General features: G+C 42.2%; 1 protein-coding gene across 6 annotated transcripts in view; it reads right to left on the bottom strand.

The window, feature by feature from the left end:
* SSBP4 (single stranded DNA binding protein 4) overlaps positions 1 to 19,560 on the bottom strand; it is a 589,526-nt gene that overhangs the window by 347,250 nt on the left and 222,716 nt on the right. For all 6 annotated transcript variants that reach the window (XM_033955056.1, XM_033955052.1, XM_033955053.1 and 3 more), the window contains one exon: positions 13,140 to 13,224. In XM_033955056.1, the coding sequence (XP_033810947.1) occupies positions 13,140 to 13,224 (85 nt within the window). The remainder of the gene's footprint in view (positions 1 to 13,139; positions 13,225 to 19,560) is intronic.

The raw sequence follows: 19,560 nt of genomic DNA, 5'->3' as shown, positions 1-19,560 counted from the left end.
AGGAAAGCTAGCACCAGTGCGATCAGAGCATTAAACGGCTGCACCTTCCCTTTCGTGTACTTGTGTTGAAATGTCTCCCATGCCTTAGCGTAAGTGGAGATCATCACAGGTTTCTTAGCTCTGAGGAGAGTAGCAATTACTAACTCTGAGTATCCTTTGCACTCCAACACTGCACACTCAAGAGCCATGTCATAAAACCAAAGTGATCTTGCAAAAAATACTGAAAATAATAAAGAAATATACAGAAAGACACCTTCCAGCTCATGTGCAGAAGGAAAAACTGAAGGGGACAGCATGCAAACTGTGAAAAAGTGCAGGAGGACGTTGGAAATTGGAAAGCTGGACATCCAAATAGCAGATTAAATTTAATGTGGGCAAATGCAAAGAGATGCACATTGGGAAAAATAATCCAAATCATGTTACTTGATCCTAGGGTCCACCTTGAGAGCCAGCAATCAAGATAAAGATCTAAGGGCTAGATTCACTTTGCCCACCTTACCTTTCCGGTCCATGTCTGATTCTATTCGATCAGTGGCCGGCCGATCAATTCACCATCATTCTCCATGCAAATGGCCCTGATCAGAGGAACGCCCCACACTGACTCCACAGCGATCAAGGAGAGTGATTCTGACACATGCGCAGATCATCTTCTTTGCCTGTAGATCAGGGGTGTCCAACCTTTTGGCTTCCCTGGGCCGTATTGGCTGAAAAAAATATTTCTGGGGCTGCGCAAGACAGAGGAGGGAGCCGGCAAGACGGTAAACACCCAGGGGCAGCAGAGGAAAACACTGCATCGCCCTCGACCGGGGCCGCACAAAATACTTCACAGGGCTGCATGCGGCCCTCGGGCCACAGGTTGGACACCCCTGCTGTAGATGCACTTGCTCTCCTGACTTCCCTCTCGCCTGCTCCAGTAGTGTCCACTGCAAGACCCCGGAGAGCCCAGGGCAGTGACAGCCATAAAGTTGTACCATTCGCCTATTGTTTGTGACAAAAAAAACATTACACAGTATGCATAAAAAAATGACATGTGCATCTAAAGATCACCTACAATGCAAGTTGGCTTTTGTGCACCACCAAAAGAAGAAAATTTCTACAACTCGGCCAAATTTTCACGAGCCCGTGGTTTTAACCCGCTTTAAACCCGCGGGTTAAAACCACAGGCTCGCACTACGGGGAAGGGCAGGAGAGTCGGGGGGCTGATGGCTCAAGAGTAAGCGCTGGAGGGGAAGGCTCGGGCTGCAACTCTCCTAAAACCATTTCCGTTCTGATTTTTAAACTTTGAACAGCTCATTCAGCGCCATAAAATGTGAGTAGGCAAAAGTAAGGAGGATTTATTTGCCGATGAGGACGAGTTGGAGACAGCATTGCTTTTATTTTTATCCTCTCCAAAATGCAGTAATGGGGCTGGATTGGGCATAAGCAACGCCAGCTTGGAAGGAGACTGCTTCTGAGGGGCAGGAGAGTCGAAAGGACATGAGCGACTGCTCCCCAGCAGTTGCTTGGTTTGGATCAGTCAGCCCAGTCGGTGTTCCTCATTTTTTTTCAGTGAATCGCTGCCTGCTTACATTTGCATGCCATTCCCCTTCATTTGCATGCACGGATCAGATCGGAGGTTAATTGGCACCAAGGTTAGTGAATCGGGTCGGGGAACAATCAGGTCGTAAAGTGGTCGGGACACGATCGGTGTCTTTAGTGAATCTAGTGGCCAAAAAAGCAAACAGAATACTAGAAATTATTAGGAGAGGGATGGTAAATAAGGCAATGAATACTATAATACCCTCTTCCCTTTTGTTCCTGTTCGTCTTTGTCCTTAAATTGTCTTTTCCCTTGGTTTGTTTTGATTAAATTACATTTGAATTGGTATATTGTTATGGCATTTTTGTGTTCAACGCCTAGAAGGCTCGAGTGGTCAGTATAATAAATTTTAAATAAACTTGAAACTTGCCTCTGTATCACTCTATTGTGCGACCTCACTTGAGTATTGTGTTTATTTCTAGTCGCCGTATCTCAAAAAAGATTAGTGGAATTAAAAAAAGGTTCAAAGAAAAGCAACCAAAATGATAAAGGGGATGGAACTCCTCTTATATGAGGACAGGCTAGAGGTTAGGACTATTCAGCTGGGAAAAGAGACTGCTGAGGGGAGATTATGATTGATGTCAACAAAATCCTGAGTGGTGTAGAATGGCTAAAAGTGAATTGATTTTGTACTCTTTCGAAAAGTACAAAGAACAGGGGATACCCAATGAAGTTACATGGAAATACTTTTTAAAACAAATAGGAAGAATTTTTTTTTTCACTCAGTAAATAGTTAAGCTCTGGAACTCGTTGCCAGAAGATACAGTGGTTAGATTATCTGGGTTTTAAAAAGGTTTGGACAAGTTCCTGGAGGAAAAGTCCATAGATATTGGGGTTGCTACTGCTTGCCCTGGATTGGTAGCATGGAATGCTGTTACTATTTGGGTTTCTGCCAAGTAGTTGTGATCCAGATTAGCCACCGTGGAAACAGGAGACTGGGCAAGAAGGACCATTGGTCTGACCTAGTATGGCTCGTATTCTTATGTTCTTAAAAATAAAGTACTCAAAAATGTCTCAAATTTCAGACAGAAGTTTCTGCTGCAGTGGGATGATTTTGGGGTTATTTGGAAAAATATTGGGGGTCCCATTTTTTCTGGACACTGTGTATTTGGAGAAACACAAGACCTGGGATAATAAAAAAAAAAAATAATAATACGATGGTAATATGGAGGTAAGCGTCCATCAAATTCAGAGACACTAGAAACTCTTCCGGTGCTACTGAGGCAATCACAACATGGATCAGAAATTCTACAACATATGAAAACAGTGCATATAGATAAGCTGCGTGTCAGAGTGAATAAAGGCATATATTTTTAGTGCTACCACTACTTATCATTTCGATAGCGCTGCTAGACATACACAGTGCTGTACATTAAACATGTAAGGTAATTCCTGCTCAATAGAACTTAAATTATAATCTAAAATTTCATCAAAGTCAGAAACAGAGGCAAGACAAAAAGCTGCTCCAGCTGCCTGACAGTGCATCTAAAAACCAGGAAGCATCTAGGCCCACTTCAGTGTCCCTTCCCCAAAACATCCCTGGAACCTAGATAGATCTATCTCATCAATCTCACAAAGCCCCCAAAGTAACCTTAAAACCCATGATGGCGCCCAGGGATCAAACCCAACAAGAGATCCTTCAAGTATGGTCTGTTATTGAGTTGTTATCTATACCCTCATCTCACCCTCAGACAAACAGCTTTCAATTTGTTTACCAGTACCGCTGTTCTAACACTAGAATTGGGATGTATTAACATAATGTAACATTGGTACAAAACCCTTATGGTCCTGGTGGAGAACACAATTGAGTGGTAACCAGCTGTATGAAGAAATAAACCTCCCTTGATTTAGGAAAACATTCAACTAAGGTGCTCACAGACCATCTCGTTCCTGCGCTCAGCTGGCACTGACAGAAGTTTATTACTCTCAATAGGGTAAACCCAAGACCAGCTTAGCCGATCCCTGAGGTCCTGGAGCCATCTGGTAATACTATTTCAGCCAAAGTTAAACACATTTTCATTTACAGTACTTACCGAGTGTCCTACAAGGAATACAAGTAGCATACTGAAAACATAAGCCTGAAACTTTTAAAATCCAAACCAGATGCCATAAAAACAAAAAAAAATTGCCATGCTGGGTCACGACAAAGGTCCATCTAGCCCACTATCCTGTTTCTAACCGTTGCCAATGGTACATAGACTAAACCATGTAAGACAAACGCGCGCGGACAATGCTGGGCATGATTGTCTCGCATTGTGGTTTTGATTCGTCACCATGGCCAATATACTTCCCCCCTCCCCCTTTTACTAAGCTGCGATAGAGGTTTCTACTGCGGCCTGGAGTGCTAAATACTCTGATACTCAGAGAATTCCTATGAACGTTAGAGCATTTAGCGCTCTGGGCTAGAGTAGAAACCTCTATCGTGGCTTAGTAAATGAGGGTTTGAGCTAAGAGTACCTGGCAGAATCCCCCAAAATAGCAAGATTCCATGCTACCGACCCTCAGACATAGGTGCCAGCTCTGTGGGTGCTGAGCACCCCCAATAATGAGCAAGATCCTTCAATATGTTATGGATGTATAATTTGTTCTGTGTTTAGCACCCCCAATCATTGTGAAGGATTGGCACCTATACCCCCAGGAATAAAAAGTGTCTTTCCCTAGATCTACAAATGTACACTCCATGGAGAATTGTAATGAAACTCTCCTGTGATCTTAAATAACTTAAAAATATATTACACACAGGCTGTGTGTAATATATTTTTAAGATTTCCCTAGATATAACAATATTATTAAGTTGATAATGGTTTGAGGATTACCTTAAGGAATTTGTTCAAACCTTTTTAAACCTAGCTACACTAACTGCTTTTGCAACATTCTCTGGCAATGATTAAAAAATAAATTTCCCCTATTTATTTACAAGTCTTACTAGGTAACTTCATGGCATGTCCCCATGTCTTTGGACTTTGTGAAAGAGCAAACAATCGATTCATATTTAACTGTTCTGCTCCACTTGGGATTTTGAAGACTTCCAACCATCATATCTCCTATCTCAACCATCTCTAACCTCTTTAGCCTTTCCTCATTTGAGAGAAATTCCATCCCCATAATCACTTTGGTTGCCCTTCTCTGTACCTTTTCTAATTCCACTTCTAACCAGGAAGAATTCAACTGGAAAACCAGGGGTGGCCATGACAGCTGGCTGAAGGTGTCTGGATCTCAGTGACACTGAATTAGTTATGCACTGTTTTCAATTAGAAGGCAACAATTTGTACCGCTTTCACTGCTCCCAGTATCTAGCTTCCAACCAGATGAGGATCGCCTCCTATTCCATTTTATAAAATTTGATCGATATTCGATGGAGCAGGTGTCCGGCAAAACTGCTAGCATTTGATTAAATTCAGGAATGAGTGAGCCTTGTGCGTGTGGAGTGTTGCTTTCCTATTTTACCAATGTAGCTCTTTTCATTTATATTATGGTTTAAGATTTTTAGCATTGTACACCGCTAAGATCTGTCTATACAAAACTGGCAGTATAACAAGTATAGCATAAAGATATACCTCTTCTGATAAAAGCTCACTGGCTCCCTATTCCACACAGAATAACCTATAAAATCATACTTTTAACATTCAAAACACTCCGTAACAACCAGCCAAAATTCTTACACAATTTTCTAATTCCCTACAACCCAGCTAAAACACTGAGATCACAATCACAAATTATTTTAATGGTTCCATCTCTCCATATTATTAGCACTACATGAACAACAAACTTCTCCGTCACAGCCCCATCTCTTTGGAACTCATTAACCCTGGAACTACGGGATGAACCCATGCTAGATCGTTTCAAAGGAAAACTAAAAACGTTTCTTTTTATAGATGCATTCAACCTCTAATGCACTTATCTAAAGAAACATCTTCATTTCTGCTTTGGTTATCAGATGGGATCTCCCTTCCTTTTGTATTTCCTCTATATAGCTCTCTCTTTCCTATTTTATAATGCAATTCTTTACCTTAATCCTAACGTTCCAGTAGGTCCTCTATGTTTTAATGTATGTTACCCTATTTTATTATGTACAAACTGCTTAGAAGACTGATAGGCAGTATACAAATTTTTATTAAACTTGAAACTCCAAACCAATATGGCTTCCAGGGCAATTTAACAAATTAGTATTACAAACATTTAAGGCAAAAGGAAACAAGACTATCCGCAGGCCATGGGTCTTTTTATTAGGCCATTTTAAGAATGACTTGGACCTGAACTTTTTGAGACCACTCATATATCGTTTCTTCAGATCAACAGCAACAGTATAGCCATTAAATATAAAGCAGGTTATACTATTCACTTTTCTGAATAAGGATATCATGAGGGTAATTTTACACAGGAGCACCTGATTTAAGAGGAAAAAATAGCATCCACCTATGTGCTATTTTATAAGGAATAATAATGATATGGTAACAGTTCACACTCTTCAGTTTGATATCAATGTTATCAGCCAGTGGTGGGTTTTCCTATAAAGAACCGCATTTAGCAATAAAGTGGAGAAAAAGCCTTAGATATCCTGCAGGGATAATCAAAAGTTTTACTAGACATCATGGACAAATCTTAGATGTTATGAGTTAAACAATGTGAAAACAGGTATAAGTGCCAACAAGGTATTCAAAGTGACTAGATAACCACAGCAGAGACAAAGTAAAGCCCCCCCCCCTCCTTAGTGTTCACTGACCCCCCTCAAACACTCACAAAGATCATAATACAAACATACATACCTGTCTCCAGAACATCAGCATCTAGTATAGGAAAGCCTAGTAGAGCTGCACACAGGTCTCTTAAATTGCCTGGCGGGTGGGCTAGTGAATCATAGAGAGGAGAACCCAGGCCCATAAGCCACTCTAACCACTACATGTGGGTGGAACATGTGCAACACCAAAACCCTATTGTACTGCCATATAGGTGGCACCTGCTGCCATAAGGGCTACTGGGGTTGCAGGCAGGTGGCTATAGTGGGTTTTTGGGGTGTTTTGGAAGGCTCACCATAACCTATAAGCAGTGGCTTACCGAGCATATGTGACGCCCGGGGCCCATCATTTTTTGACACCTCCCCCCCATACCACACATAATGTTTTGATACACCCCCTCAAGCATATCTGTTCTCATCTTCTCCTCCATCCTTGTCCAGCATTTCTCCACACCCATTCATCCATCCAGCCTTACCACTCTCTCCATTTCCCTACATCCCTCAGTCCAACATCGCTCCCTCTCTCCTCCCCTCCAGCAAGTCAAGCATTTCTCCTTCCTCCTTCTGCCACCCTACCACTGCCTGACCCGGAATCTGGATTCCACACAGGGCCTGGCACTGACACTAATGTCCATGTGCTTGGGAAGGCCTTGTCAGCTCCATCTACTTTGACACCAACAGGGCCTCATGAGTTGATAGACTCGAGGGCTCTGCGTCAGTTAAGCTAGCACCAGTACCAGGCCTTGTATAGAATCTGGACTCCTTGACAGGCAGCGGGAGGGTGGCATAAGACGGTATATCACTGGAATTAGCTTGGTGTTGCCTGGACTGTGGGACCACCCCGGCTTAAATAATAACTGGTAAATTTTTTAATTTGTTTGTAGACTCCTGAGGCAGGCCTTACAGCCAATACATGTACGTGTTGAGTCTTGAATACAATAAAGAAATTGAGCACCACAGGTCACCTTCTCTGTTCTTTTTGTGTTTCTACCATGGTAAGGTAGGATGGATCTCCTGTTTGGGTGCCTCAATGTTTTAGGTGCTATATACAGAATATGGCCTAATCTGCAAGGTCTATCCCTGTATAGGCCTACCCAAAAAGTAGGCACCATCATGTCATTGTATAAACTTTTATGCTAAGTATGTCTGAAAATGACTTTATAAAATAAGAAAAGTGTAAATTGTCACAGACACATGACCCATAGGCCCAGGATCTGGATGCTAGATCTCATATAAGTGACTAGATTCCTCTTCAATAAGGCTGCCATCCACCAGCTCTGCCAAGAGCTAGAATCTCTCCTCCAGTCCTCACACAGTACAGGCAACCCATGCTGGCATATATAAATGTCCCAGATAACCAAGCAAGGGATGCAGTAACACAGATGCAGTAAAAGAGCAAAGGAGTAAAGGCAGGCCTAATGAAACAGATATTCACAGGTAGAGTGTGACAAGACTTTGTTGAAGGACCCGACATGGATATGTTTCGGCTTACAGACTGCACCAGGAAATCTATAACTATTAGAGAAGCAAAAATACAAATTCACATTGCATTTACTTAGGGCCTGTTTTATAAAGCCGCACAGTAACGACCCCAAAGCCCATAGAAATTTAAAGGGCTTCGGGGCTGTTGCTGTGCAGCAGACACTAGTGCGGCTTTGTAAAACAGGCAGTTAATGTTAATGTAGCTGGTTTTAAAAAAGATTTGGACAAGTTCCTGGAGGAAAAGTCCATAGTCTACTGTTGCGACAGACATGGGGGAAACCATTGCTTGCCCTGGATCGGTGGCATGGAATGCTGCTACTGGGGGAGAATGGTGGGGAGAGGATGGGTAATTTGTTTCAGTTATTTGTATGTAAGTGCTGTTCTTTGGTATCTTTGAATGTATAACTGTTGCACTTTATATATGCTTAAAAAATCAATAAAGATTTATTTTTTTTTTTTTAAAAAAGCAACTGGCCCAACAGTGACATTTCTCCCTGTATATCCTAATCTGACCCCTTGCCCCCTCCCCTCTTCTTCATTCAGCCATTGCCCTAACCAGCCCTCTGACTCAGGAGCGCAGACTGCAACCCCTGTGGGATCCTGGCATAAGCATGAACTTCATTTGGTTCCTGACTTAAATTCTGGCTTTACAACACCAGCAGAGCTGCAAAGTTAATAACTGCAATACAAAATATAAGAATAAATATAACATACAACATAACAAACTCTAATCTAATCTGGTGTTCCTGAGTTGAACTGTCCAAACAGATTCAAGGCGATTTAAAGATTGAGTTTATGGAATTACAACTTGATACACTGCAAACAAAGTAGCAGGAGATACAGTTCATAAAGAGATAAGAATTGTTCAGGTATTTGAGGGGCGCAGACGTAGCTAAAAGACTAGAACTGGTAGGTTGCATAGTATAGATATCAATGGGATGGGGAGGCCCTGGTTGGGTCTGATAGTTAATTGATGTGCTTCCCTTGTATCGGTAGCATGGAATGTTGCTTCTCCTTGGGTTTTCAGCAGGTATTAGGGACCTGGATTGGTCACCGTGAGAACGGGCTACTGGGCTTGACAGACCATTGGTCTGACCTAGTAAGGCTATTCTTATGCTCTTATGGAATTGAAGAAGTAAGTCTTTAGGTTCCTTCAAAATGCTAAGTAGTTTGGTTCAGTTCTGATGGTTGAGACTGTTCCATGCTTTTGTACCAATATATGTGAACGTGGTGTTAAATAAAATGAATTTATAAGTCCATAATATCAAATCCCTTCCAAAGTGCATACTATACAGCATCACCAAACCATAATTCTTTGAATCCCTTTCCAAATACTCCCTCACCCCCTCTTGGAAGTAACACTGTATTTGGATGGGAATACCATTCAAGAGCAAGAAAAGAGAAACACCATACTGATTTGATTAAAAAGAAGGAGAATCTTGAATTGGGTCTCCTGCCAAGCCTACAAGACTCTTTAATAAACATGATTTAAGAAAAAAAAAAGAGAGAGAGAATGGACACGTCTCAGGGGATCACTTGACACATATACTCATACACAAACACATCTTCAAAACCCAACACACAATAGCCAAGGCAATTCTTCATAAAGAAATGGTGGGATCTCTACTGAAGAGTCTTGGGAAGATTACTGATGTCTTCACAACTCATTGACAATAAATCAGGACTTTTTTTCAGGGATACTGAGTACCGTCACCTTTTCCATTGCTTGATAAAAATTATCCATGGTCCCCAAATATTAATGAAAGAGTTCAGGTTCTGCTCATTCATTGCTGACTTTTCTATAGATTCTATGGCTGGTTGCAGGAAGCCTGGCTATTGTGGGTTGGGTCCCTAAGTGATCACCCCACTCCTGAAGAATGGCCTGCTATTTCGGCACCTTTTTTTGCTAGGAAACCTTGATCAGAGATTAATGATGCAGTTCCCTTGACCTGTGACCCTGTGTTGACAGCATAAGAACATAAAAATAGCCTTATTGGGTCAGACCAATGGTCCATCAAGCCCAGTAGCCCGTTCTTATGGTGGCCAATCCAGGTCACTAGTACCTGGTCAAAGTAGTAGCAATATTCCATACTACCGATCCAAGGTAACCAGTGGCTTCCCCCATGTCTTTCTCAATAACAGACTATGAACTTTTCCTCCAGGAACTTGTCCAAATCTTCCTTAAAACCAGCTGCGCTATCTGCTCTTACCACAACTTCTGGCAATGCGTTCCTGAACCTATTCTCTGAGTGAAAAAATTTTTTCCTCCTATTGGTCTTAAAAGTAACTTCATCGAGTGCCCCCTAGTCTTTGTAATTTTTGATGGAGTGAAAAATCCATCCACTTGTACCCATTCTACTCCACTCAGGATTTTGTAGACTTCAATCATATCTCCCCTCAGCCTTCTCTTTTCCAAGCTGAAGAGCCCTAACCAGTTTAGTCTTTCCTCATATGAGGAAAGACTAAAAAGGCATTTTCATTTTAACTTAATTCCTGGGATTCATTACCCTAGAAAAGCTTTTCAGAACAGGGAAGAAAGAGTTGCCAAATTGCATGAGATATTGGGATGCAGCAGGAACTTTCTTCCATATGGTTTAGCAATGTGGACTCATTGATGGACAGTGGCATGATATGGCCTTTATCATGAATAAGGGTTACTATATAGTCACTCCTGTTTACCCTTTGACTCTTCTTTTGGCCTGATTGTGGGGTAGATGTCAGTGTTTCTGGTTCTGGGGCAGGAAGAAGGTTGGCAATCCACTGGAAATGTCAAAAGGTGCCATTCTGGAAAACTGACATTTCACTTACAATCCTGAAAGGGAAAGCAGCTCATTTGTATAGGAATGATGCGGTACATAAAACGAGGGATTAGATTAAATTAGAATAGATTAAATTAGATAACTTTAAGATCATTTGGGAATATTAGCTCAATTTTTTTTAACTGATGAGAAGATATGAGTTATATGAGGTAACTGAAGGCCATCAGGCCTGTGTTTTGGGAGTGGAATTGTAAACTTTCTACACACCAAAAAGTGATGTTGTGGTCAGCTCTCTTTTTACGGATTTATTATTAAGCCATAAGCCAATTAAAATCCAATAAAGAAAGTCCTTATAAAAACATCAAATGAAGGGTGCAGTAACTGAGGTCCAAGTATTCTGCCTCTCCCCTTCACCAGATTTCTAAACATAAGAGTTGCCATACTGGGACAAACCAAGTATCCTGTATCGAACCAATTATCCTGTTTTCAACAGTGACCAACACAGGTTATAAGTACCTGGCAAGATCCCAAGAAGTAAAACAGATTTTACGCTGTCCCAGTATCCAGAAGTAACCAGTGCAGACTCCTCATTCTGTTTAACAATCAGGCTGTTCTGTACCAGCAAACATCATCCTTCGTCTTCCTGGCCTGCTCTGATTGCATTATGAGCACAAGACTGTAAGAGATATGGTTTCTTTCATCCGCTCAGTCAAATCACATCCACGCTACACAGAGAAGCCCTTCTGCTGTCCTCTCTCCCAAAAGAATTGCTAACTGCACCTGAGGACCTGCAGACAGAGGCACCATGCTGTCAACACAGGGTCGCAGGTCAAGGGAACTGCATCATTAATCTCTGACCAAGGTTTTCTTCCACCTTTGTTTTCAGAGTCACTGCCATAGTTGGGGCAGGAGAGAAAAGGAAGTGCTTATCCTTTGACTCCCCTGAGGCTAGGCAGGTTTTTGACTTTTCCCTCATGCCTATAAGTAGAGGCCAATGAGGGCAAAAGAGCCTTAGCTAACAGCCTACTAATTACCATGTAGCCACCTCTATCCTTGATCACAGAGGTAGGGTCAATTTGTGGTCAGCATAACCTAGGAGATTTTAACAAGACAACCTGCACAATATCAGACTATGGAAGAACCTTATCTTCAAGCTATTGTATGGCATTTACACTTCAACACTGTATTTTGCAAGCTCACTGTATAATGTAAAGCCCCCACAGCATTCACAAATAGTAAGTATAAAAATTAAGAGATTAATCCCCAACAAAATCCTATTCCAGTGGTGTTTATTGCCAAAACATTATGGAGAAATCCATGGGGAGGATGCCATAGCTCTGTGACACCTGGGGACTTCTATCCACCAAACCTTTGAGTTTTCATGTCTGGCTTGCAGCAGAAACTGGTCCACAGATATACATGATCCTGCATGGCATTGTGTTTCCTGTCCAAGGACACAGATTTTTTTCTAGAAGCCATCCCCTTCATTCACAACTCTTTACTAGTTCCATGAGCAGCTTGAATTTTAAAAAGTGGTAAAATCCATTATCCCTCACAATTCCTGTTTTAACATGTTTAAGTGCATCTGCTTTGTTTTAAGTTATTTCTACTGAATTTTCATTATATTTGCATTGAAGAAAAACACAATTCATCAATTTCAAAACAGCCAAAAGTAACAAAAAAAAAAAAGTCACTGACAACTTAACACATTGCTTCTTAAATTGCTAGTAATTTTTGTGCCAAGGGCTTGAGCGGTAGCAAGTTGCCGTTAACCAATGAATTTTCCAGTAATGCAGAAAATGACAGATAGTCCATACTCAGGATCAGAATATGGGGGAAGATCTGCTGCTGCTGCTTGGTACACTCTAACACAGGGAAGCCTTTGCTCACCATGACAACACTCAACAAGACCTTGCCAACCACAGTACTTCCCAAGCCCACCCTGAATACATTCATTAAAATAAGTCAGCCTCAGATCTCAAATCTCTACAGCATGAGTGACACCTAGGGTTGAACACTCATCCCAGTTGAGCCAATCTTAATCTTGCCCCACTGCATCCTGGGAGTTGTAGTTCCAATAGCCCTATTGAGTTGCTTTAGGTAATTAGAACTGCAATGCCATAAGCATGCAATGGTTGATCTTGGTTGGGTTGGCAACCCTAATGACACAGTTAATCAGGGCAATGAGTTAAGACACACTTTCTCTAGTATGCACAACTTTCCCTAATGCCTTGGCAGAATCATTTTAACACAGAATCGCCAGTATAAAATCAAAGGAAGCCTAGCTTGAAGAATAGATAACAGTCATTCAAGTAAATTCTCTCCTCTTGGCCTAACCAAATGTGCAACAGCATCCTCCCTCATCCAATGAAATCACATGGTCCTGAGGCCAATCAGATCAGACATTGATCCTACTGGTCAGCATAAACAGTTGCCCCTGCCTTAGTCCATGAACAATAAAAAAATATTATTAAAGTGTCATATTAGCCAATTCAGAAATGGGTCTTAAACAGTAAGTGCTTAGAGATGACTGCTGGCCCAATGGCTACAGTGAACAGATAAATAAAAGGCCAAATTGTACTTACGTAGTCATGAAATGCCTTTGCTTCACTGGAGTGCTCGCAGGTCTCTCGTCGATCGGGTGCCGCACAGTACAGATCCCAAAATACACTGTGGAAAGCAAAGCAGAAGGTCATGATGATAGGACCACTGGTGTCCTGCTTTACACACACCCTCCCCCACTGGTCTGTCATCAGACACCTAAGCCTGAGCTCTACCTTTTACTCTCCTCCTGTCATCTAATTATTTCTCTAAAGCAGGGGTGTCAAAGTCCCTCCTCAAGGGCCGCAATCCAGTCGGGTTTTCAGGATTTCCCCAAAGAATGTGCATGAGATATATTAGCATACAATGAAAGCAGTGTATGCAAATAGATCTCATGCATATTCATGACACCCCTGCTCTAAAGAGTCATCAACTTACCCCATGTCAGCCAAACAAGCTGATCCAATCCTGTTTTTGCTCCACTGTGTATTTGGATTTGTAGGTCTGGTTTTCCTATTGATTCTCCTAAGAAAACACGGACTATAGCTACTGGTATGCAATTGGATCAGCCTGCTTAATTGACCTGGGTGAGGTGGCAGCCCTACTTCTATTGTGTTGCAAGAAACAGACATGAACCAGTTAATCTAGGGCAGGGGTAGGCAATTCCGGTCCTTGAGAGCTGGAGCCAGGTCAGGTTTACAGGATAGCCATAATAAATATGAATGAGAAAGATTTGCATCTCAAGGAGGCAGTGCATGCAAGTCTATCTTCTGCATATTTATTGTGGATATCCTGAAAACCTGGCCTGGCTCTGACTCTCAAGGACTGGAATTGCCTACCCCTGATCTAGGGTTACCATATGGCTCCAGAAAAAGGAGGATGGATTGAGATATCCGGGTTTTACTTCCATTGCTTTCAATAGAAGTAAAACTTAGATGTCTCTTTCTGTCCTCCTTACTTCCATTGCTTTCAGTAGAAGTAAAACCCAGATGTTGCAATCCGTCCTCCTTTTTCTGGAGCCATATGGTAACCCTAGGTCAGGGGTAGGCAATTCCGGTCCTCGAGAGCCGGAGCCAGGTCAGGTTTTCAGGATATCCACAATGAATATGTATGAGATGGATTTGAATGCACTGCCTCCTTGAGATGCAAATCTTTCTCATGCATATTTATTATGGATATTCTGAAAACCTGACCTGGTTCCGGCTCTCGAGGACCAGAATTGCCAACCCCTGCCCTAGGTTAATCACAGTTTTTTAAAAAATAAACATATACACACTGATTTTATTTTTAGATATGTCTGACTGTGGAGGTGGCCACAGTACAAGATAAACTTGCGTGAGCACAAGTCCCTCCTTAATAACCATCTTATTCGATTTCACCTTGCCACTACAGATTATTTTACTGAGAACTCACAGCCCTATCAGGAACCAACAACTCTAAAGAGAGAGGGCCAATGAGAGAAAAACAGAGTCAGTGGTAATCTTTCACTAGAGTACAATGAGCAAACTGGACTTTTCTTGGAAGAAGGCAACTGAATAATTGGACATTTTTTATGACTAGAAGAATCTCTTGTAAAGGAGGCCTGTTATCAGTTCTGAATTAATCTTAAGAAAAAATAGAACTGGAAACAGTTCTGTCCACCTAGGTCCTTATATCCATGAAGTGTGGAGTTATGAATTCTACTTGATTTGCCATCATTCAAAATGTGACCTCAGGGCCGCCAAAGACGAAGCCGGGCCCAGGGCAAACAAAGATGAGGGTCCAGCCCTCTGCCCCCACCTCACTCCCTACTCCCCTCCAACCGGCAGCAACTCACACACACTACCTGCGGATGACTGGGAAAGCACCCATCTGCTGCATCCTGTCCCATCTCTTGTAACTTCCTGACACGGCAGAGGGAAAGTTTCCTAGTCAGCTGCAGGTAGCATGTGTGGGTCGCTACTGGTGACCCTTTCAAAGAGAAGCTTGTTATGGAAACAAGGGGAGGGAGATGCAGGACCGCAAAAAACCCAGTATGGCTTATGATAAGGCCCGATTATGGCCGTACACACTCTGTCATTTGACAAGCAGATGCATCCGGGGACAATATCCAAGAGAAAACAGACACCTATTATCTCTCAAACATGTCCGCTTTATTGAATATTCTGTACCTCCTTTTAAATCATTTTACATGGGTAAGGGTCGTCAGCATATGACGTAAATGCAAACCATATGTGGACACAGATCACATGCAACTTTAAAAGAAATAACAAAATCCTTTACTTATCTAAGACCAAAGACTAGAGGTGCTTTGGCCAGCAGAATCTTATCTACATTTTCTTACAAATACAGTTAAGAAAACAATTAGATTCACTTTACAACAGATTAAGAAAACACATATCTCAAACATACAATGGCCTTGTAGTATATCAGCAAGAAAAGGCAAACAATCTGGATTTACAACTTCAAACACAACTTAAGGAAAACTACATAATAAAATAGCTTTATAATATTTTGGCAAGAGAAGGCAAACAATGTCTGGATTAAACATAGCATAAGAACACACATCTTTTCAAACATAGATGTCCTTACATTATTACAGAGAAGGAAAAACAAACAGGGCCTAGTTTTCTTACAGCTTCAAAACACATTCTATGGAAAACTACAAGACGTGTCCCTTCAATCCCCTCTTACGTCATGTAAATGATGTCATAAATGTACAGCATGAGCTTGGAGGGAGAGATATTCCAAATATGTCTCTCGAGGAGGGGTTTTAGGAGCTGTAATACGAATAATACAGCGCATGAGCAGTCGAAAAATTACATAAGAGACAAGAATGCAGATAATAATAGAGATTATAACAATAAGAAGGTCTTTTACCCAGCCCTGCATCCAACTAAAATACTGGTCCCAAGGATGAGATAAACCAGAGTTATGTTTAAGCTCAGCAGAGAGGTCTGCTAATTTCTGAATGGCCATAGTAACTTTTCCTGTAGGACCTGTATTATCAGGAATAAATGTACAACACGATAAAGTACTGGGAAGAATTTTACAAATACCCCCCTTCTCAGCTAAAATCATATCTAGGGCCATACGATTTTGAAAAGCCATCTGAGAAGTGGGGCCTAACTGATCAGCAATACCTTGCAAGGCATCTCTAGAGTAATTCACAAAGTGTTGCTGATTATAATAAATGTAATTAATCCAATCAACATTCTTATTGATAGTAATAAGGGGAATAAGGGATTCAAACCCAGCCTTAACCTGGTCTCGGGCCTTGAATTCATCTGGGACCCCTCTTGGGACCCCTATAGCATCTATATATACATGCGGATCAAAACTACCAAGGAGATCACGTCTATGTCGAGACAGAGGAGATGAAGAAAGTGAATAGGAAGGGTGCCCTTCAGAAAGGATATGCAGAGGCATAATAACTTTAGCTAAAGCACACTGGCCTATCCACTGGCTGGGTAGCTTAACACGGAGCCTAAAGTCTCCACAGAGCCAGTAAATATCACCTAGGGTGAAAATCTGATGTTGTAACAATGGGGCATACCTATAATCCAAGACAGAACAATAACCTGGGGGAAAGTTGCCCACAAAACTACCCTGTGTCAAATTAGAAACATGACATGTGTAATTACCCTTATAGATAGTAACGGCTATGTCAAGCTTTTTCTGTCCTGGCAGCAAAGGGTATTTAGAACACCACAGCGCACAAAGGGGATCGGTAAAATTAGAGGAGATATTGGTAAATAACCCAAAAAAGCATGGTTGGATACCAGGAGGGAGGTCCAGAGGTACGGTTCCTAGATGGGGTCTAGCTTGAGCACATATATAACAATTACTCTTATTATGTTGATCAGCAGTGAATTTCATCCATTCTAACCAAAGGTTACGTTCTGAAAACCCTACCTCAACAGCCATAGTATCTTCAAAAGTGGGATTGGCAATAGCCATCATGTCAGTAAGTTTATTGAATGTAGGGGCCAGTGGGTTAGTTTTTTTGGGGCCCCCACAAAATGGCGGGAGAGGATGAGTGGAGGTAGATAGATCCCGTAAGAAAAACTGATGGGTCGGATAGCTAGACCCACCCTTAAACCATATGCCCATAACGTACATACCTTCATTAGTAGGTCTAGGGTTGTCAATAGTAAGAGAAAGCTTAATAATTTGTTCAGGAGCCCTTCTCCTATAACAGTTTCCAACTTTACGAAGGGTCATACGAGTAAGCAGAGATTTATCATTTTGATCCACTTTTTTTAGAGCACTTTCTGGTCTATAAGCCCAGTCAGTGCCAGTATTCCACCCTACCGCTCCCCAGGATGCACACTTATCCCCCCAACGTGAGTCAGTAACACATATATATATATATCTTTAGTTTTAGGAATCTCTGAGGACCAATGGCATAGCCTTGGGATATCAATTGATGAGCAGTCCATAATGTCACAATACTCAAAGTAGAAGGTGGCAACATGCACACTACTGGAATTATACCAAAAGGTAGTATACTGTCTATCTTTCTGAATTCCAATTGAAGGACAGCCTTTGCGAGGGAGTAGTCCAGCTTGACGTCTTAGTCGCAAAGAGGTGCCGGGGGTGCTGTTTACAGATGAGTACATTGTTGGAGTGTCATTTACAGATGGGTATGGGCAGAAAGTGTCGTGAACCCAGGACACATCATCCCTGTAGACACAGTTAGAAATGATCCATACAGGAAAGAAAACTAGCAGCAACGCTGCCAGGAGGAGAAAGATAAAGTTGGTGGAATGCTGTGATGAGATCATCATGTTGTTCCTCTGAAGGGTGTGAAATCTGCGCAGAGACGGCTTGCTTCTGGGGTTTTAGGTTAACCCTCTTCAAGCGACTTGCATGGATCCAAACAGGAGACTCCTCAGTGAGTACAGCGGTCCTGGTCACAGCGATCACAGTAGTGGGAGGGCCAAAGGGGAAATCCGTCTGCTTCCGATCCTTGAAAAGCTTCTGGATGATGACTTCATCACCAGGCTGGAAGGAATGGGTAGGAGTCTGTGGAGAGAAAGGAGAAGTGCAAGACACAGTTCTTTCAACATGCCCTAATGTTTCAATGAGCTTCCGAACATATTCTTCTTGTATCAAAGGAAGATCACTACTCTCAACTATGGAGGTCTGTCTACCCATGGGGCGGGGAAAGGTCGTCCCATGAGAATCTCAAAGGGAGAGTAGCCAGTGGTGCAGTGAGGCTGCATCCTGATTTCAGCTAAAACAATAGGGAGGAATTTTTTCCAATTCACAAACTGTGAATCAGGAAAGCCAGCTGTGGCTTTCCTGATTTTGTCTTTAATAGTTCTATTCATGCGTTCGACAATACCAGAACTCTGTGGGTGATATGGAAGATGAAATTTCCACTCAATACGGAGTGCGGTAGCTAAAGCTTTGCATACTCTGGCAGTGAAAGCAGGACCATTATCTGAATTGATGTGTGTGGGACATCCCCACCTAGGGATGATTTCACGAAGTAAAATGTTCACCACAGTCTGAGCAGTTTCATTTGTAGTGGGAAAGACTTCAGGCCACCGGGAAAACATGTCAACAATAACAAGAGCATAATCCTGGCGGGTCCCAGTGGCATGACGAATATGAGTAAAATCAATCTGTAAGTGTGAAAAAGGAGAAGTGGGGTAAGTAAGATGCTGGTGTGGTGCTTTATGGGGTATGTTGGGATTAGCACGGAGACAAGTTAGACATCGAGCTATATATGTCTGTATCAGGGAGCGAAGATCAAGAATGAAAAAATCACTGGCAAGGAGCTGGAGTGTCGAGCGAGCACTACGATGACCAATGCCATGATATTGAGCAATGAATAAGGGGGAACTAGCGGCTGGTATACAGGGTTTCCCCTCTTTGCACCAAAGTCCGTCCGAAGGGTGGCTTTGGGCACCGGCTATTTGCCAGTCATCAAGTTCAGAGGGGGTAACAAAGGATTGAAGCTGGGGAAAAAGAGAAGAAGGGGGAAAAACAGGAGGAAAAAGAAGAGGAAGGAGAACAGAGGAAGGAGGGGGGTCCAAAGCAGCTTGTTTAGCAATGCGGTCAGCCAGAGCATTACCTCTGGCAACTTCAGTCTGAAGGCCAGTGTGTGTACGACAATGAAGAATAGCAACTGCAGCAGGCAGGAGTAAAGCAGAGAGAAGATCCGAAACAAGGGAAGAATGAGAAATAGGCTTACCATCAGCGGCCACAAAACCGCGACGCTGCCAAATAACACCATGGTCGTGTACAACACCAAAGGCATATTTAGAGTCGGTATAAATATTAACGCGTTTACCAGAGAAAAGGTGACAGGCGCGAGTAAGAGCAATGAGTTCAGCAGCCTGTGCCGAAGGATAGGGGAGGGAAAAGGCCTCATGGATGATATCAGGGAGTTCAACCACAGCATATCCTGTGTGGAAGGTGTTGTCACTAGGACGTGAGCAAGAACCATCAACAAAAATGGAGGAAGCATCGGGG

This window comes from Geotrypetes seraphini, chromosome 8, assembly GCF_902459505.1.
Source record: "Geotrypetes seraphini chromosome 8, aGeoSer1.1, whole genome shotgun sequence".
Lineage (NCBI taxonomy): Eukaryota > Metazoa > Chordata > Amphibia > Gymnophiona > Dermophiidae > Geotrypetes > Geotrypetes seraphini.
Note: the sequence above shows the minus strand (reverse complement) of the source record. Positions and strands in the feature narration are given on the sequence as shown.